Below are 27,199 nucleotides of genomic sequence, written 5' to 3'. Positions count from 1 at the left end.
GCAGAAGCCATAGGGGGCTGATTCTTTTTAAACTGACCTCTGTAATGAGAACAGAAGCAGCAGCCAGTTCTGAAACTCTCTGATAGAAAGGCTGCATTTCTTAGGAAGCACAAAGTGTGAGATTTGACGTATTTTTTTCTCCTTCAGCCCTGTGATTGCTGCTCAGTTTTCTGACAATCTCTTGAGATCATTCCTGATCCATATCATGTCAGTGCCTGCTATTGTGACTCACCTTGCTACGCTAACACCTGAGGTACGTGGACTACTCCATCACAGAATCCTGAGCGCTTTGGCATATCAGATATGCTGTAATTAGTCATCAGCGACTCTACAGTTACAAATAATGGCAAGTAAAGAGTTGGACAGCCTCTTAAAAGTTGACAGTAAAATGTAATCCTTTTCTAATGGAAACACGTGTTCCTCCCCTATCCTTCATAGCCTGGGTTTCTAATGCTGTGGAAGCTGACTTAATTGTTTCATGCCTTAGTTTCCCCATTTGTCGAATGTCTTTTTGTGTGTATACCATGTACTCTTTGGGACAGAGACTCACAGAGTGCCTAGCACACCCAAGCCATGATTTCTATTGGAGCCTCTTGTCAATCTTCCCACCATGCCAATGGCTAATTATGCTGATGCTCTTAAGGCACATCAGTTTCATAGCCTGTGGTGCACAAGGGTGTGACATGGCCAGCATCACATCCAACCACCTTGACAGCCCTAAACGGATGGATCAGGTACCCATTCTCCAGCTGGGTGAACTGGAGCTGGCCTTTTGGTGTGAGATCGAACAAGACTTGACCCCACGACCTTCCTGATTGTAGTTATGCACCTTAGCCACTCAGCCACCACACCTCATGGTGCTGCTAGGTCCTCCCATCATAGGAATATTAAATAACAGCAAGCCAGAATGTTATTTGTGCTGGTTTTTCAAAACTGGTTTGAGTCTTTGTTTTAGTAGCCGTTAGAGTGGTTTGCTTTGTGTTGGTATTTAGAGTGCTCTGCACATTTCTTACCAGATAAGATACTGTGGCAACAGCTGGTAAATGCAGAGCCTCCTCCCCACTCAGCTGGGCATGCAGATGAATAGAACATTGTTATGGAGATTTATCCGCTCAACTCTGGACATCTCTATGGTTTAGAGAAACTGCAAGTGGCACAGTTTTGGGTGTAAATTATTACGTAACGTATTCAGCTGTGTGTGTGATCTGAGGCTACTCTGCTTCTCTTTGTTTTTTTTTTTATTTGGACATTTTATTTTTTGTGTCCTTGTCCTTCCATCCTCATGGTGATTTCTGACAGGGGAGCGGATGAACAAAGAGATGCAAAATCATCTATCACATAGAGCAGGATCTTCACTGAGCCGTGGTATACTGCCCACTAATACCGTGGGTTTGTCTGCTCCCTTTCACAGCATGGGCTGTTTGCCGTGAATTCCAGGGAATGCTGGCGTTTTTAACTGCCATAGACTCAGGACAGGTGAAGGTTATCCTTGTGACTGGTTAGAATATGCCCAGTTCACCTGCAGATCTCCCTTGTGGCAGGCCCCTCCACATGCCTGTGATCTTCTTGTGAGATCTCTTCTTTAGAATAATTCTTTGGCATGAAGCCTGTGCAGCCTGTGCAGCCCCTGAACGCAGTGATTGCTCACAAGAATGAACAGACACCCTGAATCGCTGATGTGGTGTCAGGTCTGGTGGCTTTTGTGTGATGCTCTGTTAGTTTAATTTGCAACTTCACAATCATTTAAAAACAATTCTGTTTTTCAGCGTCTCTCAGTGCTAGAATCCCATGACCTTTTCCGCAAATTCATCTTATTTTTAAGTCGTGAGGCTCAGTGCCGAGATGTCTGCGTGTGTTTAGAAGGAAGCCATACTCTTTGTTTACTGGGTAAGCATGTGTCCGGAGTCTGAGCATGTTCTACATCAGAGGAGAAATTTAAGAGTCCTCCTTTGTTTTGAGGAGAGGGCCCCGTGGAAGTGAAATCTGAATTCCTCTCTTGGGGTCAAGGACTCTGGATTTTAAAGTCTAACCTTTTCTGAAATAACCATTTGGGTGGTTTCTAAAATAGCTTGCGTCATGTGTGTTTGGAAGGACACTTAACTTCAGATTTAATGTAAGGTATAGAAATGCAGGGCTGGGAGGGACATCAAGAGGTCAACCAGTTCAGTCCCCTGTGCTGAGTGAATGTAGAGGGTCATGCTAAGAGATCCAGGAAACAGAGGAGGGCGGTTCAAAAAGAGACCTCTTCCTACAGATGTGTTTTGATCTAACAGGAAATCATAACCTCAGCTTGCTTTCTAGTTAGACACTGATACAGCAAACGTGAAATTACCTGCCTACATTGATATGCTACTGAAATGTGCTGAGTTCACATCAGCTCTGTGGAAATAGTCAGAGGAGCTGTTATAATTAATGAACGGGCTCCTGGCTACTGTTAGGAGCTCTCTATTTCATATAATGTTGCATGTGAAGTGTTGGCCAGAAGCAAATGAGATGGCTATGGGAGGAGATCCTGCGCTAGCACAGAGCATCACCTTGGTATGGGAAGTGGGCTGAAACCAGGGACTGCTCTGAAAAGAGTCAGTGAACAACCATCAGAGAACAAGAGACAAATTTTGGTCACTGGACAACTGAATTGGATCTGAATCTCTATAAGAAATGGTTCTTGAGGCTTAATCCAAACCCAGTGAGAGGGTATGGCTACACTGGCACTTTACAGCGCTGCAACTTTCGCGCTCAGGGGTGTGAAAAAACACCCCCCTGAGCGCTGCAAGATACAGCGCTGTAAAGCCTCAGTGTAATCAGTGCCGCAGCGCTGGCAAGCTACACCTGTAGAGGATGTGGGTTACATGCAGCGCTTGGAGAGCTCTCTCCCAGCACTGGTGCTCCGACCACACTCACACTTCAAAGCGCTACCGTGGCAGTGCTTTGAAATTTCAAGTGTAGCCATACCTTGAGTGAGGGCAGTATCAGTGAAAACACTGTATTCAGTGAGCATCATTGACTTTGAAAATTGTTATGGATTCCAAGGCCAGAAGGGTCCATTGTGGTTATCTAGATGGATCTCTTATGTACAGCCATAGAGCTCCCCCAAAAGGATTCCTGAGCAAAACTTTTAGAAAACCATCCAGTCTTGATTTAAAAAGGGTCAGTTATGGAGAATCCATCACAACCTTTGGAAAATTGTTCCAATGGTTAATTACTCTCGCTGTTACTTGAACCTGCTTATGCCAGACCTGAATTTGGCCTAGTTTTTCTAACCCATTCAGTCCCCCAATTCGTTTTAAGACATAGGACCTCAGTGATTCTCCAAAGTTAACATCAAAGTCAATGGGGAATTTTGCCACTGAATTCAGTGGGAGCAGAATGCAGCCCAGACTGATGGTTTTTACAATTACCCTTTCCTGCTGAAGGCACTGAGTCAGTGTAGCGTTAACAAATAAACAAGGAGGGATTATGAAGTGACTGGCTGGAGCACTGGGGAGCAGATGGGTGGGGTACGACCCTGCACTGGTGAGGAGTGGAGAGGTAGTGGAGAGAGACTGATCGCAACCCCCTTCTGTCTCCAGTAAAGGTGTCATAGTAATTCTCATAGAAATGTCGCTCCCCTTCAAAGGGCTGCTGCTGGTTCTTTTTCAGGTAACCTCATTTATCTGGGCTCCTTGAATGACAAAGTGCTAGAGGACGAGACTGCTCACTTTGTGAGTGTGCTCATCCACATGCTCTCTTACTGCCAGAAGTATGTGTCACAAAAGAAATCCAACCTCACGCACTGGCACCCTGTCCTTGGCTGGTTCTCCCAGACTGTGGATTATGGGTAAGTGAGCATGATCTCTGAGACAAGTAACTCTTGAGATTTATAACTTGGCCAGGTTACACATGCAGTACTTCTGTCACTGTTAGGATGGACAGTGTGGCCACCATAACTCCTGAGTTGTATTTTAATTGGGCAACCTTAACACTGCATTCATATGCAGCTTGTTAGATGCGATAAAGCCATTGTTACAAGCTGTCTATCTCTTTCTCTCCCTCGCCCCTGACTTTTCTTCTAGGTTAAATGAGTCCATGCCTCTGCTCACAAAGCAGTTGCAGCATCTCTGGGGAGTCCACCTAATTCGCATCCTCTTCAGTGATGTTCTCAGCAAGAAGCTGGTGGAGACTCAGGATCCGACTTATCCGTTGGGGCAAACTGCTTCCCCACAGAACAGCCTTCCTATGAAAAGTCAGTTCAGTAAGGGCCAGGGCATGGGCTCTGTGTCTTCTTTCTCTTGCTGGCAGAAGTTTGATGTTCTTCCCTTTAGTCAAAGGCTTTGAGTAGTTTTTTGCAGCACCTGCTGTTACCTAGCTAGAGGCAAGTTCTTCCAGGGGTCTGATCCCTGTTCTGATTACTCTGTGATGTTGGCAAGTCACATATCTTGGGGACACTTGCCTGTTTCCAAGCAGGGTTTGAATTGTTTCTCAGGTGGTTTGAAGATGAAAAGCACAATGTAATCCTTACCACACAGTCTGTTACTGGGGTTCTCCGTACCTTGCAGTGGTTGGATAGTATCCCAGCTTCACAGGTGGAAATTGTAGCACAGCAAGGTTAAGTGACTTTCCCATGGTCTCACAAGGAATCATTGGCAGAGCCTGGATTATAGCTCTGGAATTTCTAGGTCCTAGTCTCTTGCTCTAGCCCTGTATAACTGTGCTGACTTAGTCCACTGTAGATATGTGCTAGATATTATAGCACAGCTAGTGATTCCTATTACATTTGGATAATGTTTGAAACTAGAGACTAACTTGTGAATGATCTCCGTGTCACCAGAGGATGTCTTGGTGTTTATGGAATGGAGAATGTTCCTATGAAGCATTCTGCCATGGGGAATTCACTGAAATCTGCAGTTCTGTGGTGTGACCCACTCAGTCAGTTACTGTCCTTACTAAACCCCCCATTGTTATGGGGCTGCACAGTGACTCAGGATAAGACTTCACCTGGTGATCAGTGTCTCAGTCTCCAAGACCCATCTGCATGTGTCTGCCTTTATCTCCCACCAGATCTTTTCAAGCGAGCCTTCCAGAAATCCGCCTCTGTTCGCAACATCCTCAAGCCAGTTGGAGGCAAGCGGGTGGATTCAGCAGAGGTGCAGAAGGTTTGCAGCATCTGTGTGCTATATCAAACCACGCTGACGACTCTGACGCAGATCCGGCTGCAGATACTCACAGGTCAGTGGGTTTTTGTCTTTTCTTCAAAGCACCTTTTAAAATTGGGGAGGAATCTTCTAAAGATCTAAACTTGTGCCTCTCACTGATTCCTTTGACTCTGCTGGTAGTTGTACTACACAGAGCTGTTTATTGACCAGCTGGATGCAAAGCTTGTTCTATCCTGGAACATACGTCTGATCAATAACATTCATCGCTGCTTTAGCAAATGTTGCTTCCATTTGTATTCTAGAGAGCTAAGTTCTGCTCCATTGAAACCTGCGCACTTCTTATTGACTGAATCCGGCCCAGTGTCTTTGAAGAATACCCAGTAATACCAGTCTTTATGTGGTGATCCCATTGAATGCTTCCGTTCTATTCCGTGTTCCCTCTCATTTTTTCCATCCATGTGTGGAATGAATTTTGTTATGGGCATCATATCGAGGTAATGTGCGGATGTGCACCACCAGTAGAAACCAAAAACCTAGATATAATGTATATATTTTTAAAAGTTACCATAGGGATAATTATTCCAGGCATCCGACGAAGTGGGTATTCACCCACGAAAGCTCATGCTCTAAAATGTCTGTTAGTCTATAAGGTGCCACAGGACTCTTTGCTGCTTTTACAGATCCAGACTAACTCGACTACCCCTCTGATACTATTCCAGGCAGGACAGGTTAGGCATTTTAGAACTCACTACTCAAAGAATTAAATTGAAGTGCAAGAGAGAAATAAAAATTATGAAATGCATAGAGCAGTCAAAAAAGTAAAATAACACACTTTGAAAAAAGTATCAAGAAGTAACAACAATACAAGTATGTGTTGGGAGGCAATTGTGAAAGTGTGTGTGTGAGTGAGAGAGAGACAGAGAGAGACGTGCATTGTCTCTTTCAGTACCCTGACCCCACTTTACATATGCTGCCCTTTTAAGTAGATCAGCAAGTTCAGACACAGCAGCAGCTGCCAGCAAGCTCCCTCTGTCCTAACACCTGTTGTGTGTCTTCTCCCCTGCTCTGTGGAGATGGGGTATGGGATGGAGGGAGGGGGACATCTTGACGTCAGAGCGCACGCACATACTCTGCACAGTAAGCAGGAGGCTCCTGGGAGCAGCTCTAAGGCAGAGGGCAGGGGCAGCACACAGCAGTGGGAGGAGGGACACCTGAACTGCGTGGCACTTGATAGCCTGCTGGGCACCCACCCAGCTACGTACTTTAGAGGGAACTTAGGTTGTATTACGAACAAATGGTTTCTCTTACAAGAAAGGAGGGAGGAGGAGGTAAGCCATCACTGGTCTAGTGACTAGAACAGGAAACTGGGAGTCCAGGCTCCTGGGTTCTGTTCCTGGCTCTGCCGTTGACTCTGTGCAACCTTGAGCATCTTGCATGACCTTGCCCTTTGTGCCTTGCTTCCTGGTCTGTACAGTGGGGATCATAATGACTGCATCCCAGGAGGCTTCATTAACTGATGCTTGTGCAGTGCTGTAGGTGTGCAAAGTATTTTTAGCTAGTTAAGAGGCTTCCTTCTGGTCTCATTGTGATTGTAGAATACTTGTTCACGTGAATTGCACCCACGACCACTGTGTGACTTTCCTCTTCACCAGCAGATAGTTTTGCAAAATAAACTGTTATCGGCAACAGGTCATATTCATCTTCCCCTGCATACAGGGAAAGGAGCTGCATTAAGGCTTGCTTTCTTTTGTTTTCCCTCCTGTAGGCCTCACTTATCTTGATGACCTGTTGCCCAAATTGTGGGCATTTATCTGTGAGCTGGGACCCCAGGGTGGATTAAAACTCTTCTTGGAATGCCTGAACAATGACACAGAAGAGTCCAAGAGACTGCTGGCTATGCTGATGCTGTTTTGTGACTGTTCTCGACACCTTATCACGTAGGTTACTAGCAGATGGCTCTTTCTACAGAATTTGAATATACAGATCGAATGTTCTTTTAGTGCCAGGGTGGAGAGCAAAATGCTGCTGTAATTACATATAAATAACTAAAATGCAAGAGCAAAACTGCACGCTTTGCAAAGAGTGTGTTGTGTAAGGGATGGACGTGTGGCAGGAGAGGTAACTAAGTATTGCAGCAATGGCTGCTCTAGGAATGCTTTTTCTCAATGCTTGTGTGCAACAGCTGCGTCTTAACACAGGGCAAATTCTTCAAAGAAACATATCATGCTATAAGAAGGGGCATTGTCTGGCTGGCAGGACACTCCACCGGGAGCCTGTATACCTGGGACTATTCCCAACTCCACTGCCCACTCGCTATGTGACCCTGTGCCACCTCCTTGCCTATGTAGAAAGTCTTCCCATCTGTAAAATGAAGATAATTCTACTTACTCACCTTGTTCAAGTGCTTTGCAATCTATGAGTAAAAAAGCCCTCTAAATTGTCAGAGGGTGGAGATGGATGGCAGGGAGAGGTTCACTCCCTCTGGGACACCTGGCATTGATCACTATCAGTAGATGGGATACTGGTCTGGATGGACCTTTGTTCTTACCCAGTATGGCCATTCTTATGTTCTAAACGTGATACTGTATTGGGTGTAGTTTATTTCTCATACTTTTTTGTGCTGTCTTATGTTAAACTCAGATATTGATCAGAATCAGTAAATACATACTGTTGGTTTAGGGGTTTAGCTCCTGCTTTAGTCATCACAGGAAATGAGAACTCCCACTAAATGTGCCAGGCAAAATGCATGCTCTGCAAGCCCTTTCAAAAGGGAAATAAACCAACATTTGTTTTCCTCCTCCAGAATTCTCGACGAAATTGAAGTCTATGAAGAACAGATCTCATTCAAATTGGAAGAGCTAGTTACCATCTCCTCTTTCCTGAATTCCTTTGTGTTTAAGATGATCTGGGATGGAATTGTGGGTAAGTGCATCAGCAGCTTCATTGAGGGGACCATGATAATTTATTTTAAAAAGTAGTAGTGAATCGATTCATCCAGAGGCTTCAGCCAGTTTGCTAGTATGACTTGAATGCTGTGCACAGAAAGTGTTACAAATTCTTAGGCTGTTTGAAATGAAACTATCCCCCATTCCGGTGTTCAGATACCTGTGCCATGTCGGGGTACCATATAAAAAAGAGCCAGTCAGTGTTTTATTAAAGTATGAATTTATGGGGCATCATTTTCAAAACCTGCATATCTTAAAAAACCTGCTACTTCAGCTCTGAGAGGATTCAGAGAAGAATATACTCCAACTTTGGGGTAAATCTGCTGAATCAGAAGAAGAGTGTTGGATACCCATACCTGGATCCTGTCGATCTAAGTGTTTTTACCTTTTGCTGGTGCTGGTTGCAGTAGCTAGTAACAGGGCCGAGGGATTCAAGCCTGGGTCCTGGCAGATGTTGGGCACTTCTTGTGAGAGAGGCTGAGACCCTTTAATTCCCCTGAAGCCAGTGAAAGTGGAGAACGCTTAGCCCCCTTTGTTTGTGCTCGGGAAAGGAGCGGCTCTCTGCTTCGTGTTGGCCACTAGTATATAGGAGGCCCTGAACGCTGCTTCCATGTTTGTCTTGTAGAGAATGCCAAAGGAGAGACGCTGGAGTTGTTCCATTCTGTTCATGGCTGGCTGATGATTTTGTATGAAAGAGACTGCCGCCGGCGCTTTGCTCCTGAGGACCACTGGTTGCGGAAGTGAGTGCTGGATTCTTGTGCTGGGTCGTGTACAATTGTATAGCTTTCTCAGCACAGCGGCTCTTGTCTTGACCATTTTGGACGCTGTCACTTCGTTAGATGTGGAACTTCCTTATTGTTCCTCTCTGGCAGCCCCCTGCCAGGGTTGTTTCCTGTGCTCCGTATACTTTGTTTAATTTAAAGTCCCTGGTGATGGCGCTTCCCTCTCTTCTGTAGAGCGATTATTCTCAGTATCACTTGTACAGGGTACAAATTTCAAAAGCACCTACATCCTATTTTCAGAAGAGATTTAAGCTCCTAAATCTCTTAAGTGCTTTTAAAAATGTTATCCCCACTGATTTTGCGAAGCCCTGTTTTGTCTGTGTGTTTCTCAGGGAGCTCCGAATACATGTCTTGCTTTTTCAGGGACCTCAAACCCAGTGTGCTCTTTCAAGAGCTGGACAAAGACAAGAAGCGAGCTCAGCTGCTCTTGCAGTACATCCCGCATGTCATCCCCCATAAGAACGTGAGTGAGACCTGGGCAGGAGGGCTTTGAGTGCTGTATGCCAGGAGAGTGGTTGCTACTGCCCATCCTGTGGGTGAATGAAAGGGACTTGTCTCCAAGGTTTTCCAGTGCTGAATTCACACCCCAAAAGCCCATTTAAAAATACAGGGGATGCAGCTTATTATCAATCTCTCATTTCCCAGCAAAAACTTGCTAGTAACCAAAAGTTGGCCATAGGTGAAAGGCCCATGCCTGAGACAGCAGTGTGGGGCAGCCCATGGCCAGGGACTGGCTGCCCGACAGGAGGTAATGCAGGAGTCCCTGTGCTGCAGAGTGGGAGGGAAGGGCAGGGCTGCAGCCTGGATGCTGAGGCTTTGCCTGGGGAGTGAAGGTGCTGGGGGGCTCACAGAACTGTATGATATTTCTCCCTGCACTCTCTGTGCTGCTCCCTGCCCTGGCTCCGGGAGCCCAGGCTTGGCATATCCCAGTGCTTCCTTCCCTGGCTGCATGCACACAAGCCTGCCCATGGACGGGGCTCTCAATGGGATGAGGGCTCTGAGATGTGCCAGGGTAGGGTGCAGCCCCGAGATCACAGGGAGAGGTGCTGTGTGAGCCCCCAGCAAAGCCCCAGATGCAGCTCAGGGGCCAAGCTCTGCATATCCAAGTACTGCTTTCTCTAGTTGCAGCTCTGCAAACATGTCTGCAGCTGGGGCTTTTCACCGCGACTGTGGGAACTGGGGGCCCTTGAGGCTTCACGGCAAGAAAAAAGGTGTCAGTAAGAGGAATGACAGTTGCTAATATCCACATCCCGTTAACATTAAAGTCAGTGGAATGGGATCAGTTCTCAGCAAAATGTTGTTAATAACCAAAATTTGTCAATATCAAGATTGCTAATAACCAGCATCCACTGTAGCTCCATTGTGTTAAACGTCTCTTCTTTACCATTAGAGAGGGTCTCGTTTGTGAAAGAAGGTCCTTCATCCCTGCTGATTCAAGCTGGCAGCAATGCCCCATTTGGCTGCAGGAGTCAGCCCAATGGGCAGGGTATATGCAGGCCTACCAAGCTGTCCCTTTGTAGACTGCATCACGCTGGATCTGGCATTCAAGGGAGGGCTTTTCTCTGCACAGCCATTAGGGACACTAAGTGGGAACCTTCCTGAATAAAACTCAGAAGGTTGTCGCTTAATTATGTGGGGTGTAATGTCAAAAAAGGTAGCATGGGCTAGATCCCACTCGCCTTATATGGGTAGGTGTTGCTGGCGTCAGTGGATCTGCTCACATGAGTAGGGCAAGTAGGATTTAGGCCTGGGTATAATTTTCTTTAGCTAATTTTCCCCCCTTTACACTGCAGATGTTGTGAAAGCAACAGTATTTATCTGCTGCATTTGTCTCTGTCTAGTACTGAATATCCATCCAAGTGGGTGAGCAGCATGTGTACCTTTCATGAGGTGCAGTGCGGAGATTTATTACCCTGATGCAGTTGGTCTCTCTTGGATTTATTTATTTATGTTTAGAGGGTTCTTCTTTTCCGAAACATGGTGACAAAGGAGAAGGAGAAGCTTGGGCTGGTTGAAACAAGCTCTGCATCACCTCACGTCACACACATAACTATCCGCCGCTCACGGATGCTGGAGGTGAGTGGCTCGGCCCTTAGAAGCAAATCTACCAGCCAGAAACATGGTTTTGTTGGTGACTGTACTGTGCATGTGTGGTTCAGTGCTTGCCCGGGTCTTGATCTAGGTACCTCTATGGGGCCTTGCCATAGCATCTGGACATGTTTAACAATAGAAATAGCAACAGTGTCTGTCTTTCTGTTCTTTGCCAGCCTGCAGGAGCATTTTGAGTGTGTGTTTGTATTGTGTCTGCCTGTGTTTGAAGGGACAGCTAAGGCCAAGGAATGAGTTGGTATCCAGTTCTGAACATAGTCAGGTTCCTGATCATTCTTATGGGTGTGAGTTCCACTGTCTAGGCCGTGCTCCTGGGAAGTTCTGTTTTGTGCACTCATGAGCCTCTTACTGTAACGGTTGGGGAAGGGCGTGAGCATGGAGATCATTCTAGGTATGAAGAGCTGCAGTAACTGAGTGGGGAGATTCCTGAATGCATGGATCACCTTGCCTGGGTCTGGGCCTGGTAGAGCACCACTTTCAGGCCAGTTGCCAGTGGGAGTGGACATATTTTGCCACCCTGGGTGTTCAGGCATCCAATAGTAGTGGGGAGTCCCAATGCCGCAGGCTAACGTATCAATCTGAGAACAGATGCTGAGGGGAGGAGACTAGTTCTTCAAAGTGCTTCCTTTGTCCTCTCAGCAGCACCTCAGACTTGCATGGGTTTGCTAAGCCTGCTGCTCTTCATCTAGGTGCTGACGAGGCTAGGCTTTGGGCTGGCTGGTGCTGTGTGTGTTTGATAGGGTGACCAGACGTCCCAATAAAATCGGGACCATCCCGATATTTAGGTGTTTTGTTCTGCGTTCCAGCCGATCTTTGGTTGGGATGCAATTTGTCCTGATATTTCGCTCCGCCGGCAACACTTGCCCTCCCCCCGCCACCCGGGCCATGATATTTCACTCCGCTGGCAGCACTCCCCTCTTCTCCCCCGCCCCATGTGTCCCAATATTTTCTCCCTCTAATCTGGTCACCCTAGTGTTTGACAGGATGGAATCTAGCATGGGGGGTCCTGTTCCTTACCGGGTTGAAAGTTAACTAATAAGTGCCTCAGAATATCCAGCCATGGGTGAAATAGTGAGCTCAGGCCAAGGCTGTACTGCGTCCCAGACACATGCTTTGTACAACTCACAGAAGCTGAAAGGATTGAAAGGTGGAATCGGCATTGTTTATGCTCATTTCCATTTTAAATAGATTAGGACTCACTCTCTTTGCTGTCATGGATGCATCATATGTAGAAAGCTCTTTTAGGCACCAAAAACTCTTCCTTCCCTAGTGGAGACTCTGGTAGTGCTGCCCGTTTTTTCATTAAACCATAACAAACTGTGAAAGTTTCTCTTTTCTGCCTTGATCAGACCCTGAAACTTGATATCCATCTGTGTTCTATACACGCACTGCTCCTTGCTGAGTGATCCAGTGCATAGTGACGGGTTTGCAGCTCAGTGTCAAACTCTGTTCGCTGTTAGAGAGAAAACATGCCTGCGTAGTCAGGCAGCAGCATATACCCCCTTTGGAGCATGGGGTCAGCAGAAACCTGCTAGATTCTGGGGTGGGTGGTATCTCTTGCCTTCACCTGCAGTAACAGATGGAGCACTCCGTTCGGGATCGCCTCATCCAACAGATTGATTGATTTATTTTATTTTTTTACCAATTTTCTCACGTATTTATTAGTGACTTAGCTGTGTCCCCACATTTATCTCTCCTGAGTCAGGGTCTGTTCAAATGTGCCGTGTTCTCATGTGCTGGAGCAGAAGCCCGGAGGGAGGGGCCTAGGGTGTGTATACAAGACCAGTTGGTCCCACTCAGTTGCTTTGGTTCTTTACTTCACGCTCCCTTGAATTCACATTTGTGCTAGAATCTCACTAATTGTAGGATTTGCTGTCTGCTCTAAGGCACAAGTCTCTTATTTGTCTGTTAGTGAGCACATGGACAATAAGATAACGTGTAATTGATGCTGTGCTACTCTAAAAAAAAAACTCTCCGCATTTGTCAAACAAGAGTTTTAGCACAGCTGCTGAATAATCATGTCAGTTCTTTTGTCTCCTGCTTTATTCCTTTGTCCCTTTACCCTCTTGTTGCCTCTATAGGTAACTGTAGTGTGTGGTGTGTACAGCTGTAATTGTGTATATACACCGTAATGCACTAGCTGTGGTGGTTTCCCTTTCCACACAATGAGTTGTCCCATCTCTGAGGGTATGGCTACACTGCGAAATTAGGTTGAATTTATAGAAGTCGGTTTTTCAGAAGTTGTTTTTATACAGTCGATTTGTGTGTGTCCCCACAAAATGCTGTAAGTGCCTTAAGTCGGCAGACTGCGTCCAGAGGACTGAGGCTAGCATTGACTTCAGGAGCATTGCACTGTGAGTAGCTATCCCACAGTCTCCACTGCCCATTGGAATTCTGGGTTGAGATCTCAAAGCCTGATGGGGGAAAAGCAGTGTCGTGGGTGGTTCTGGGTACGTGTTGTCAGGCCCACCTCTCCCTCCTTTCCTCCGTGAAAGCAACGGCAGCCAATCATTTCATACCTTTTTTCCTGGGTTATCTGAGCAGACGCCATACCACGGCAAGCATGGAGCCCGCTGAGCTCAGCGTCACCGTACGTCTCTTGGGTGCTGGCAGACGTGGGCCTGCATTGCTACAGAGCAGCAGCTCATTGCCTTTTGGCAGCAGAAGGTGCATTACGATTGATAGCCATCATAGTCATAATCCTGGGTGCTCTTTTAGCCGACCTCGGTGAGGTCGATAAGGGGCACCTGGGCAGACATGGGAGTGACTCAGACAGGTCATTCCCATCTTCTGCTGAGCACCCAGGAGAAGACGATGGCTAGCAATCATACTGCACGATGTTCTGCCGAGCACCCAGGAGATGATGATGGCTAGCAATTGTAATGCAGCATCTTCAGCTGAGCACCCAGGAGATGACGATGGCTAGCAGTCGTACTGCACCGTCTGCTGCCAGCCTAAGATGTAAAAGATAGATGGAGTGGATCAAAACAAGAAATTGATCTGATTTGTTTTGTGAAATCAATGGCCTGCTAAACCCAGAGTTTTGAGTTCAGTCATTGAGGGGGCCATTTTGTGTGACAGTTGTTTGTTTCTCCTTGATGCAAAGCCACCCCTTTTGTTGTTTTTAATTCCCTGTAAGCCATGTTGTCAGTCACTCCTCCCTCCATCAGAGCAACGGCAGACAATTCTTTTGCGCAAAACCAGGTGAGGAGGCGATGGCAGCGCGGTGACGAGAGAGATGAGGACATAGACATGGTCATAGACTTCTCACAAAGTATGGGCCGGGAAATGTGCCCTGGCAATGTGCACATCATGCTGATGAGCTCTGCATGGTCACCTGTACTGATCAGCTCTCCATGCTGGCCAAAGAGGAAATGAAATTCAAAAGTTTGGAGGCCTTTTCCTGTCTACCTGGCCAGTGCATTTGAGTTGAGAGCACTGTCCAGAGCGGTCACAATGGAGCACTCTAGGACAGCTCCTGGAGGCCAATCCCGTCGAATTGCGTCCCACTACCCCAAATTTGACCTGGCAAGGCTGATTTCAGCGCTAATCCCCTCGTCAGAGGTCGAGTAAAGAAATTGATTTTAAAGAGCCCTTTAAGTTGAAAAAAGGGCTTCGTCATGTGGACGGGTCCCAGGGTTAAATCGAGGTAACACTGCTAAATTCGACTTAAAGTCGTAGTGTAGACCAGGCCTGAAATGCTGCTTCAAAGGGAAGGCAGATTTCTTCCCAGGAATCCTGGATGTAGTGACGTCCAGTCTTTGTATGAAACAACATGTTCAAGAAACTTAGCACGTTGCTGTTCTGACCCCAAATCTGTGACATTAACACAAGAGTTTGTTACTGTCTTTGTGAATGTGAACTCCCATGTAACGTGCCGATATACCATTTATATCCCAGTGCAACCACCTGTCAGTGTTGCATGTTTGTGAAGAAGTGTGTGTCCTTCTGCATGGCTAATGTGTGGCAATTCTCACCTGGGCAGGATGGATATGAACAACTAAGGCCGCTGACTCAGAACCTCATGAAGGGAGTTATCCGAGTGAAGTTTGTGAATGACCTGGGTGTCGATGAGGCTGGTATTGATCAAGATGGTGTTTTCAAAGAGTTCCTGGAGGAGATCATAAAGAAGGTGTTTGACCCTGCACTCAACCTCTTTAAGGTACTGATGCTGAGCTGTAGAAAATAAGCTCTGACCACTCCCGAGTCTGAAATGACGAGTGAAAACTGGCTCTGGTTGTTCACAATACTGATGTCTTGTCTCATCATTTTGTTTGTGTAGACGACCAGCGGCGACGAGAGGCTGTATCCATCCCCGACATCCTACATCCACGAGAACTATCTCCAGCTCTTTGAGTTTGTGGGAAAAATGCTCGGGAAGGCTGTGTATGAGGTAAGCCGAAGGAGGCCAGCACATGGATGTCTCCCACTTTGGGGTAGCGTTGCTCACACACCCCTCGTCACACCCCTGGGGATGTGCAGGCAAACTGTAGGAGGGCATTGCATTCTATTGGTGTGCTCTGGCAGGGTGAGGAGGGCAGAATGGCCTAGAGAAATGACGTGTAAGAGTAATGCTGTCTTGCAATAGACCTGTTGGGCTGGGACTCAAAGGGAATTAGGTGCCCAAATCCTACTGACATTCAGCTCCCTTGGTCTGCTTTGAAAATGCCAGCTTTGATGGCCTTGCTTCGTGCAGTTTAGAGCCAGAGGAGACCAGGAGATCCGACCTCCCATACGTCTCAGGCCATTGGATTTCACCCAGGTACCCCTAGATTGAGCCCAATGATTTTAGTTAAACCAAGGCATTTTAGTCTTCAAGGGACTCTGAACTGTTGTATGCCCCAGGCAGAGATCAGGGGAGACAGGTGCCACCAGTGCCCGAGGCCCCTGCAATGGCAAGGGGGTGAGTAGGTGAAATATGCCTAAATATCCAACTGAAAAATTCACTCTGTAGCTACAAAGCATAAAAGAAATGGCTAGAGTCAGAGTACGTGGGCTCCCTCTGCTGCCACTGTTGCTGCTGCTGGTGGATCTACTGCCGAGGAGTAGTAATGTGGCACTGCTTTCCAAAGACAGGCCAGAGCATGGTGTTTGCCAGCTGGAAAAGGATGGAGCTATGAGGGAAACAAATTTTGCTTTCTAACTTCTAAAAGCAAGTGTGTATGAAAGTGAAAGTGAAAACTAAGAGGTGGAATTAAAGGGACAACTTGAGCTAAATATAAGGAGAATGAATCATCTCCCAAACGAAGTGGTGGAAGCACCTAAATGACGTGGGACTAGATGAGAGGTGATTGCTGGGCACTGAGGGAAGGGTTAGATGACTGGTGCAAGCCACTTCTAATGTCTGCAGCTCTAGAAGAGCACTTAGCCATGTCCTGGTCTCTTGCCCCTCTGCACACTCACTGCTCTGACGCTCTTCGTTCCTGTGCATGGTGAGGTGGCAGCGGCTCAAGCCGCTGCATTAATGCCAACGCATCCGTTGTAGCCATCCATTATCTCCATACTCGCAGTGCCATCTCTTTGAACAGGATGGATTCACGTTCTCCAGGAGCTCGTTGGTGTGGGGAGGAATAGGAATAGGTACATCCCATGGGGCTGGTAGTCTGTAGCCACTCTACTCATAGAGAAGTCCCCACAACCTGCTTCAGAAGCGGCTTTGGTGTGAGCAGAGCTTCTCTGAATCTGTATCCATGCTTGGAGTAGTGTATCAGGGCCAGTGTTCAGAACAAGGCAGCGGGAGTCAGGATTCCTGGGTTCTCTTCCCTTCTACACCAGAGTCTCACTGGGTCACTATCAGCATGTTGCTTCCTCGCTCACTTCCTGATCTTGAAAGTAGGGCAGTATCTGCTGCTTATCACAAGGGCTGTTGTTGAGGGTTCGTTAATATTTGTAAAGTGTTTTGAGAACTTCCCATGCCAGGAGCTTAAAGAGAGGCAGAACATGACCTTCCTCCCATGAGATCATGCTTCCAAATCCCAGAGATACCCCTTAGGGAAGGGGCTGCGAAGTGATGAGTCTCTTAAGAGGACGTGAGCTGTTTGGGTGGCCAAGCTGTACTTTGTGCCTGTGTACAAGACAGAAGCTTGCCGTTTGTCCTGTAGGACTGGCAACTAGAGATGATGCACATAGCTAGTGCAAGTGGGGTGCTCACATGTTCTCTCTCTTGTTAATTGCAGGGGATAGTTGTGGATGTTCCCTTTGCTTCCTTCTTCTTGAGTCAGCTGCTTGGGCACCGTCACAGTAGCTTTTACAGCTCTGTGGATGAACTTCCCTCTCTGGACTCTGAGTTCTACAAAAACCTCACCTCGATTAAGGTTTGAGCAATATGTTCCCCATATCTCCACTTGACTGTAACGTGCTGCTCAGAGGTCTAAATGGTGATGCCAGCGGGGGTGGATGTAAACTTTTTGTCTGCCAGGTTAATTCCAAAAGCCCTTTTAAATAAGGTAGTGTGTCCTAACGGGTAGAGCCCTGGACTGGGACTTGGGAGAGCTGCATTCTGTTCCCAGTTCTGCCACAGCCTGCTGGGTGAACTTGGGCAAATCACAGCCCTGCTCTGTGCCTCAGTTACCCCATCAGTAAACTGGGGATGATGAGTGACTTCCTTTGTAAAGCATATTGAGATCTGTGAATGAGCAGCACTATATAGGAGCTGGGTATTAATAATGTCCACAGACACTAAAATACTTGGTTCCTCTTGTGTTCAGGAGAGATATTTCTCTGTCTGGCTGCTGTTAGAAATATTAGGCTTGCTGCGTCTAATAAATGCCCCCTTCCTCTGAGCCAATGCTCATGTTAGCTGTGAAAATACTTGTGCTTGTAGGAGTGAATGTTGAGTCTAAAAGTAGGTGGCAGTGGAGGGTGTGGGATTTCTTGCTCCATGTAAAGCAGGGAGGGGAAGGTGCTCTAGTGATCTAAACACAGGATTGGGAGCCAGGAATTTCTGCCTTCTAGTCCCAGCTCATACGCTGACGCTCTCTGTTACCTTGAGACAGTCACATATCCTCTCTGCCTCAGTGTAGAGCACCTGTGAGGATCCCTTCCAGGGTGAGTGGTCTGTAAGTGCTAAGCTGTTGTTCTCAGTGGTTGTGCATTGACCCCCGTTCCTCCCCTCTGTCATTCCATTAGCGCTACGATGGAGATATCAGCGACTTGGGCTTAACGCTCTCCTATGACGAAGATGTGATGGGTCAGGTAGGCCATACACGTCTTTGTGCTAGTTTCCCCTTCATATTTAGCCTCCTTTCTGCTTCTCTCTCTCTTTCTTTCTATTAATTTCCTCAGACCTGCTCAAAGTTACAAGCAGGCTTCTGTGCCCAGGCAGCCTGTTTCCTTGGTGACTGGGATAGGAGATTTCAAGCCTTTGGTTGTAAATTTCTAGCAGCTCTCCTGAGTGAGTGACTCTAGCTCACTTGGTGTGTTCATCCTGCCTGTCTGATGTTTTCAGGGAGAGGTTTCAATTGGAACCAGTTCTGGTGCTCCAAACACATCACTGTCCATTACTGTGGGAAATCCTCTGGTGCCCCAAATAGAGGATTATGAATTCAGGCATTCCTCAGACTAGCTCCTGAAAAATTATGTTCTTATTTTACTGATAGTGTCTTGTGCAGGACAGAGGAAGGAAACCCATGTGCAAGCTGACCTGCTGGCAGAATGCACTCTACATGGAATATTCTCAGTGTTTTCCCAAGAGGTGTTTGTGATTGTATAGAAGCAACCACTTTTTCCAAGTTTTGTTTGCACAGCAGCTTGATGACATGAGGTGCACTTTATTCTGTTATACTTCTCCTTTGGATTCTTACAGGCCGTTTCAGATCTATGATGCAGATACTCCAAAGGAGTCACTTTCAGTTGCTTCTAAATTTGTTAGCCTGCTACTTTTGTGGCTGAAATATGGCAGGCTTGTTCCTGGTCTGAAAGTGAATTATTTAGAAAGTGTGATCCAGAAGGATTCCCCCCATTTGAAGAAACAGCGAGTGGAAAAAGAGAGACTTTTTCCTTTGTATACCTTTTTATTTAGCAAGTTTTTGGTGGAAAGTTGAAACTTGGCAGGGAGATGGTGGTCACTAGGTTGCACTGCCTTTTGGTGGTTTGTTGAAAACTGGATATATCAGTTGTTACAAGTTTTCGGGTTTTTTTAATGACTTAGAACCTGTGGACTGGATTTTGTAATGTGGCTTCTTACTGGACTGCCAGTGGTGCAGTGATGCTGCCCGCCGTGTTTAGCTTAGTAACATTCCTTGACAATACTTTGCCTTGGCCTAAGATTAGTGAAGGAGAATGGAGAGGAAGCAGGACTGCAAAGCAGTCTTGCTCCTTTGGTGTGAGAGAAGATAGATGGGTGCATGTGGAAGGAGGACCCAGGCCTCATTCATTTTGCATGTTGGACAGAGAACAAGGCAGTGTGTTTCAGGAATCTATCTGGGGTCCTGAGCATCTTTGCCTCGTTCTCTGCCGTTGCGTGATGTGTTGTGAATGAGACTGATGTCTGCTGGAAGAGGGACGATGTTCTTGAAGTTAAAGCCCTGGGCTGGGAGCCAGGAGGATCTGGTTCTTTCCTTTTGCCACACTCCTGGTGTGACATTGGGCAAGTCCTTTATTCACTGTCTGCCTGCATTCCCTATCTGTGCTATAGGAATAGTACTTCCCTACCTCCCAGGGGTGTGGCCACGATAAATTCTTTAGGGTATGTGAAGCTCCCAGGTGCTACGGTGATGGGCCTAAAGAGAGAGGAATGTCCCTCTTTTGTCCTCTGCCCGGTGTGTGGTAAACCAGGCATTGGACCATGCAGTGACTACGGAAGGTAAAAAATGCCGACTGGCAGCCTTGTTCATGGAACCCTTTCCATCCTGTGCCTTGAGGACCCAATCCAAAGCCCATCAGACTCAATGGGAGTCTTTTTGTTAACTTCCCTGGGCTTTGGATCAGGGCCTGAATGAGAAGAGGGACCTGCAGAAGAATTTGTGATCATGATTACAGACTGGACTGCACTGGAAGGAGACAGAATTAAGCTGGCCCATTTTCTGGCTTTTGATGGCTTCACTTTTCACCTTATGCTTCTTTGAATGTGTTTTGTATGGAATGCTCATGGTAGATGGTAATGGAGGAAAGGTGACAAGCTGGTTCCATCGGCAAATTCCCTACTGTGCAGTTGCTGTGCTCGTGTTAAAATGAAACGCTGATTGGGAGTAGAAACGGGATTATTGTTTAACATTTAAATTCTAATGTTTTATTGTAAAAGTAAGTAATTATTTTATGGTAAATCCCAGCTTCTGAAAGGCTTCTCCATCCAGTGAAGTTTTCAGGTAGTAATTAGCAATATAATGATTTCTTCCCTCAGCTTGTTTGCCATGAACTTATTCCTGGAGGGAAGACCATTCCTGTTACCAATGAAAATAAGTAAGTATGGCAATTAGATTTGTAAGGTCATCACTGTAAAATACTTCATTCTGGTTTCTTGGGCTTGCATCTGGAATAGATTGAGATGGATTGGAGTAGAAAGAGCCCATAAATATCTTAATAGAATTTACTGGTTACACTTCATCGGCAGAAATTGTATTCAATTCGATTTGCAAAATAAGAATCGACAATTTACTTTTTGAAACAGCACTTCTTTGGTCAAAGGCACACAGTCAGTGATATTTGTAGGGATTTACTGATGGTTATAGATACAGACGGATGGATTCAAAGCAATTCAGGCACACGGTCTTGAGCACAGAGGGCACAGATGCTCAAAGACACGTTGGAGCAGGCAAATTCTCTCAGAATGATAGCATGTGGCAGTTGTATAAAACGCTGTTCTTCAGAAAACACAGTGATGAATTCAAATGCAGTAGACAGTGGTGCTTAGACGCAGGAAATCAGAGGAGACCAAACCCTGGAGCTATTTTCACAGATAACCAGCTTTAGATAGTTATCATAAACGTCAGCTGTGAAAGCCTAAAAACTAAGCCCCGCCACCTCTTTTGTTCCCCAATCCCCATCCTCCTTCACCGATTAAATTTCTATTATGCAGATGTGTGTCTAAAATCTTAATCTGCAGCATGCTCTCTTTAACAGTAAATCAGGGCTGTGTTTAACCTGAAGACTCATCTGCCTCAGCTGCACTTTACAATTGAGTGTTCCCAATCTTTATCTTCCTCTGAGATCAGATCAGCAAGTTCCCAGTTGAAAGGAATATCTTTTTGCTTGTCAGAAGGCTGGTCAAGAAGAAAGTCAAAAGTCCTGTGTGTCACTCTGCTCACTACACACGTAATTTTGAACAAACACACAGACACAGCTGGGGAAAGAAAACTGAAAAAAAAAAAAATGTAATAATGGAGGCAATCCAGAACTGTTCTTGTCATGGTCTTTGAGTTAGCTTGGGTTAGAAAGGTAGCCAGATTAGGAGGGTTGGTGTCTAATGTGGGCGGGGGAGGGAATGTAAGTAAAATAGCTGGATGGATGGATATCTGCAGAGATTGTGGTTCTGGTGGGTTCTGATAGACCCCCTTCTCCCCTTTCACTAACTACTGCATCTCGAAAAACTTCTGTTTCAAGATATTGCTAAGTCTGGATCCCTTGGACTCCAGATGAGGGCTCTGCAGAGCAGGCTGTATTTGTCTTATGAGTCTCTTGTGGCATCTACAATGCTTGGAGGAAAATTGTTTTTATGAAAAATAAACCCAGTCGTTCTAAGGAGCTGTTCAACAGCAACTAGATAATATATGGCCAGTGCTTTGACCATGTGCATATTGTAAGTGCTCAGCATTATTGAAAGCCCTGTGTCAGTGTTGAGAGGGGCTGTCAGACCTCGACAGGATGGAGAAAACAGCTGCTGTAAAACCTTACAAATACCCTGCTTGTGCAGGGTTTGCACAGACACACGGATTAAATGATTTTGGGTGTCAGTCATTTGGCTGAAAAAACTGTGGAGAGTTCTGCACAAAAGCTGAGTTGGAAGAAGTCTCCGTCTTTGCATGCCTGCTCACCCACAGGAGTGAAATGTGCTCCAGGAACCTGACCGACCACCCACTGAAGTCAATGGTCATGAGTCTTTCCATTGACTTCAGTGAGCCCTGATCAGGTCCCACATTCCTTTTAAGCAGTGCATTGTAAACTAGAAAGGTGCCAGGCCAGTGCTAGTGTGCTGGGTGTTCTCAGCTGCATGGTGCCTCTGATTTCCTTCCTCCTTATCTTGGACAGAATCAGCTACATCCATCTCATGGCTCATTTTCGGATGCACACGCAGATAAAAAGTCAGACGGCTGCGCTCATTAGCGGCTTCAGGTCAATAATTAAGCCCGAATGGATTCGGATGTTTTCTGCACCTGAGTTACAGCGGCTCATATCCGGTGACAATGCTGAAATTGACCTAGAGGACTTAAAGTAAGTGAGCGATTCAGTCATCTGGTTCTGCTGTCCAACAGGCCAGTTATGCTGTTAGAGAGCAATGTTATTCTGAGGTTTAGTGCATGGAAATTAGCTCCATTCCAGCCTTTTATTAACTTCTTCAAATTAAAAGGCGAGGGACAAACTGGATGTCATTTCAAAGACGACTGGAGGAAGTACTAGCAAATAGAGCAAGGGAAGAGTCTTTCCCAGGAGCCAGTGCAGGACCGTAGGATTAGAGAGACTTTCATTCTACCCTCTCCAATGCTTTTGAAGAAGTTTGCAGTAAATGGTGGATGTAGGCTTCAGGGAACGCTAGCAATTCAAGCCCCCTTTGTGATTAAGCTGTGGATTTAAGCTCTGTCTAGAGCGAGATGCAGCCATTCGTTAAGCAGGAAGCTGTGATTTGTTTGGTGCAGTGAAGCGTAAGCGTATTGCATTCTGTCCTTCCTCAGGAAACACACTGTGTACTATGGTGGCTTCCATGGGAGTCACAGGGTCATTATCTGGCTCTGGGACATCCTAGCCAATGACTTCAGCCCCGAGGAGAGAGCGATGTTTCTAAAGGTAAGTGTCTCTTAGCTCCCCTCCTGGTAGAGTGCACCCAACATGTCGCCTTGTAGTGGGGGCGCTGGTCATCTTTCCATTATCATTTAGACAAGCAAAACTGCTCTTTGTGCTCATAAACCCCTTCTCCTGGGGCCTTGTCTACACGACTGCAGTAAGTTGACTTAAGTTACGCTTCTTCGGTTACGGGAATAGAGATGCTCTCCTGTCGACTTCCCTTACTCTTCTTGTATGGGTGGAGTACCGGAGTCAGCTGTAGAGCGCTCTGCTGTCGATAGAGCAGATCTTCATTAGGCCTGCTATATCGACACCCGCTGCATCGGTTGCAGGCCATTTACCAGTAAGTGTAGACGTGGCTTGAATGGCAGAGAGAACAATGAAAGGCCTGAGCCCTGGAGTTCTGACACCTTCCTCTTCCCTCCACAGTGGAAGGAGGGATCCTTTAAATGATTTTGTATTGTGGGGAATATCCCTGCTTAGGTATCGCCACTCGTCTCAGGGGAAGAACGACTGATGAGGAGCCACTGTAACCTGCAGTGGGGGTTGAATGCTGCAGACATCAACTCCCAGAGTAGCTTAAACGCGATTTCTCATTAGAACAGTCAGTCGAATGGTGCAGGGCAATGAGCGAACAGTTCCTTGAGAAGACACGTCTGGTTTTAGTTTCCAAGCCGTGTTGCTCTAACGATCAACGATTGCCAATCTTTAACCATGTCTGTTTTAGTTTGTTACCAGCTGCTCCCGGCCTCCGCTTCTGGGCTTTGCCTACCTCAAGCCTCCTTTCTCCATCCGCTGCGTAGAAGTCTCAGATGATCAGGTACGTGGCCAGAATGATCTGAACAGCGCTTCTCCAACCTTTAGGCATTGGAGATCCCCTCCTGAGGCCTTTTACAGAGCTCCTCCCATCCCTGCCCTGCTTCTACCCCTTCCCTGCAGCAACTAGAAAGCACCAGTGCATTGAAAGTGTCCCTCAGACAACGTTCAGGAGACAAGATGAAAACATACGCCCTTTAGCTCCCCCCACACCCTTTCATGCTCATGCCCCTGTTGCCTGCCTGCAGGTTAGTACCTCCCCTTGTGGTCTGCAGCCTCTCTGGGTCACTTGCCCTCCTGAGTCTTTGCTACTGTTGGGTTTTGTGTTGTCTGCAGGGTCAATCACGGTTGAATTTTCACCAAGGAGAAGTTACCCCTTAGTGCTAGATGGGGCCTTGAGAGACAGGACTACTGGGATCCGATTCCCCCTGCTTCCGCCACAGGCTTACTGTGTATTAGTCTCCCTGCCTTGGTGTCAGGATAAGGCCTCCCTCCTTAATGCTGTGCCTGGCCGCACAGTGCTCTGCCAGAGAGTGCTAGAGCAGTGCGAGGTAACCTGCCTCTCCCTCTGTTCCCAGGACACTGGCGATACGCTGGGCAGCGTGCTAAGGGGCTTCTTCACCATACGCAAGAAAGAGCCAGGGGGCCGGCTCCCCACCTCTTCTACTTGTTTCAACCTGCTCAAGCTTCCCAACTACAGCAAGAAGAGCATCTTGCGAGAGAAGCTGCGCTATGCCATCAGCATGAACACAGGCTTTGAGCTCTCGTAGCTGCTTTGGCACCTGGGGTCGGCCCCAAGAGCCGCTAGCTGACGTGGGACACACGGCCCTTCGTGTGAAGCGGGTTGGTCAGCTCCAAGACAAATATATGCAAATGGTATTAGAGGTTCACAGGGAGAGCTCCTGGGCTAGGCAGCTGCGGGATCTGTCTAAGCTGTCCTGCAGCACTAGGGCAGTGCTGGGTCGGATCCAATACGCTTGTCGTCATGTAAACTATTATTTAAAATCAAACCCAGAGAGAGCATTAAAGTAGCATTGAAAACCCCAGTCTGGATCCAGCAGCCAGCGGGCCTGGGCCATGATGTGGAGTCCAAGTTAGCTGCTGTCGTGCAGGAGGGTTTTTAACTTTCCTAGGAGATGGCCCAGCTGTTCCTTTGGGTGGTGCCATTCGAAGTAAGGCGACAGTGGAAGCGTTGCTGAAGTACTAGGAGGCTAGACGGTAGTCAGCTGCATTGACTGTGCGTGTTCCCTTAGTCCCTTCGCTCTGGCAAAGCTTTGCAGTGATGATGTCCTGAGGTCCTGTGCACCAGGCAAGGCCGGCGTGCTCATCTACCGTGAAAACAAACAGCTTGCCCGAGTGTAGGAGCAACAGCCATAATGGCAGAAAAATCAACCTTCCGCTCTCCAAGACCGTTTCAAAATGCTGTAGAATAGGAGCTCAAAGAACCGACGCAGAGGCTGGAATGCAGAGGCAGTCGCACTGCTGCTGGCTCCTTGCCAGTTCTGCATGTTGGAGGAGAGGGAACACTTTCTGCTTTTAAGCAAATTAGAACAAGGTTTAACTTTATTTTATTTTCATCTTACAAGTGACCAGGAAGCACAGTGGCACTTGTATAGCATTCGACTCTGTCAGTGTCATTAAATGCATCTTCCATAGTCATCTTTAATGCTTGGAATGCATCAAGCTGCCAATAGCCTGTTTTAAAACGCCTCAGCTGGGAAGTTCACCTCTTGCTCAGAGATGTAAATTTCATAGTTCAGTTTACCTTCTCTCTCCCTTATGGAGGTCTCTGCTTTAGCCCATTTGCAACCCCGACTTGGCCTCTCCAAAGCCCAGTGATGTTTGCTTGCCAAACTATTTATTTGTAATATTTTTGGCCTTATTTTATTAGCTTCTGCTCACCTGCTGCAATTCAGCTTTTTAGCTGGTGGTTATGAAGAGTCTTTTTCAGGAGGGAGGGAATGTGTTTGTGTGTATGTGTGAGATTCCCACCTGCTGGCCATTTCCACTTCTTTTTTTAATGATGAAATATAGAGACTGTCCAGTCAAACCTCGTTTAGGCCTGCTACTTTGCACCTCTGACATTTTACAGCCAGAGTGGATCCTGTCTCAGCCCAGCAGTTCTCCATGTTCTATGGAGAAAGGACGGTGCTTTCTCTCAGGTGTTCCCTTGTGCTGCGTGGATTTCTGGAAAGCACAGTATGCTCTAATGTTCAGGAACAATTATTTTATTTAACTCTTCACTCTGCCTATTGCAGCCCAGCTAAAAGGATCTCGTGCCGAGGTTGACAGCTTTCCCTCTCGCCTTCCTTTCCTCCTCTTAGCATATGAGGGGTGGGTGTGTTTGTGGTTTTAACAAACCCTACTCTCCACAATACCTAGGCGGATCCAACGAAAGCATCGCTGTGCAAGTTGCCCAGCAGCAGATGCTACAATGCAAGGCTACCTCATCTTCAGGATCTTTTCAATAGGTATGAATGGCAGGAGATCCAAACCCAGGCATGTTTGCATAGCACAAGTCTCAGCACCGGAATGGTCCCCAGGGTGTTGGGCAGGCCCTCTGAATCCTTAGTGAGAGACAAGAATTAGAAAGCAGACCAGAAAATGCTCCCAGCTGGAACTCCTCAAACAAGAGCATCCGAATGCCCGTCATGTTTTCTCTTCTTTCATTTTAATCGACACTGAATTTCAAGGGAATAAACTTTCTCTACTTGAGAACTATTACTGGAAAATGCATCTCAAATCCTCCTATATTAGGGACTTTTTCTGTGTGAACTCTATTCTGTAGGAATGAACTGATCTATTAATGAAGGAAGAAGCGTCTGCTAAGTTGAGTGAATATGGAGAATTTATAGAGAGCAGTAAACACCGTTTTTGATTTTGTGTAAGTGATCACTTAACACTTGTTAACCATCGTATAGACTGAAAGGCCATGACACTGACCTGTAACAGATTATTGTAGCTTAAGATATGACACAGTATTGTTTTTCTTAGATAAACGCAATGTCCTGTTAGATCACAAGCCTGAAATTGTCTGTTAAACAACAAATCTCTGCTCCCCTTTAAGTTTCCTTGAAAAGTTTGGAAATATTGCACTATACAAGACACTAAAACTATAATTTTGTAGCTATTGTATCAATTGTGATTGTGTAATAAACTACACACACTCTGTTGGCTATATGGATAACAGCATTTCTCATAAGTAACTGATTTCTGTATGACTTTGAGAGGCTCTGTTACATTTGTATTGAGTAGAAGGCTATGAATATGACAGGTCCTGCCCTGGGTGTCTGTAGTTTGCATGTGTGTTCTGTGTGGGGAGGAGAAAGTTTTTTGCTATAGGAGATTAATGAGTTTATTTTTTCTATAGATAAGACTTAATGGTCCTGAGATCCTGGCACATCTCATGTCAAAAATGCAGAAAGATATTAAATAAACCTGATGTGTTGAATAAGACCATTGGGGACTTTTCTTTCTTTGG

General features: G+C 46.5%; 2 protein-coding genes across 7 annotated transcripts in view; one reads left to right on the top strand and one right to left on the bottom strand.

Moving 5' to 3' along the window:
- UBE3B (ubiquitin protein ligase E3B) overlaps positions 1 to 27,174 on the top strand; it is a 33,856-nt gene extending 6,682 nt beyond the window's left edge. Inside the window, exons 10-28 of one of the 2 annotated variants that reach the window (XM_032805424.2) lie at positions 148 to 253; positions 1,767 to 1,887; positions 3,640 to 3,817; positions 4,053 to 4,222; positions 5,038 to 5,205; positions 6,898 to 7,069; positions 7,936 to 8,054; positions 8,703 to 8,817; positions 9,223 to 9,322; positions 10,816 to 10,935; positions 14,954 to 15,130; positions 15,251 to 15,361; positions 17,145 to 17,282; positions 18,097 to 18,162; positions 20,309 to 20,367; positions 22,153 to 22,335; positions 22,794 to 22,905; positions 23,630 to 23,722; positions 24,297 to 27,174. In XM_032805424.2, the coding sequence (XP_032661315.1) occupies positions 148 to 253; positions 1,767 to 1,887; positions 3,640 to 3,817; positions 4,053 to 4,222; positions 5,038 to 5,205; positions 6,898 to 7,069; positions 7,936 to 8,054; positions 8,703 to 8,817; positions 9,223 to 9,322; positions 10,816 to 10,935; positions 14,954 to 15,130; positions 15,251 to 15,361; positions 17,145 to 17,282; positions 18,097 to 18,162; positions 20,309 to 20,367; positions 22,153 to 22,335; positions 22,794 to 22,905; positions 23,630 to 23,722; positions 24,297 to 24,488 (2,500 nt within the window). In that variant the 3' untranslated portion in view covers positions 24,489 to 27,174. Of the gene's footprint in view, positions 1 to 147; positions 254 to 1,766; positions 1,888 to 3,639; positions 3,818 to 4,052; positions 4,232 to 5,037; positions 5,206 to 6,897; positions 7,070 to 7,935; positions 8,055 to 8,702; positions 8,818 to 9,222; positions 9,323 to 10,815; positions 10,936 to 14,953; positions 15,131 to 15,250; positions 15,362 to 17,144; positions 17,283 to 18,096; positions 18,163 to 20,308; positions 20,368 to 22,152; positions 22,336 to 22,793; positions 22,906 to 23,629; positions 23,723 to 24,296 lie in introns of both variants that reach the window. The other variant, XM_032805422.2, reaches the window with a different exon arrangement.
- The window catches only part of KCTD10 (potassium channel tetramerization domain containing 10), a 399,500-nt gene that overhangs the window by 69,345 nt on the left and 302,956 nt on the right, over positions 1 to 27,199 (bottom strand). The gene's annotated exons all lie outside the window — the stretch shown is intronic.

This window comes from Chelonoidis abingdonii, chromosome 22 (genome assembly GCF_003597395.2).
Source record: "Chelonoidis abingdonii isolate Lonesome George chromosome 22, CheloAbing_2.0, whole genome shotgun sequence".
Lineage (NCBI taxonomy): Eukaryota > Metazoa > Chordata > Testudines > Testudinidae > Chelonoidis > Chelonoidis abingdonii.
The sequence above is the reverse complement of the archived record's forward strand: the minus strand, read 5'-3'. Positions and strand labels throughout refer to the sequence as shown.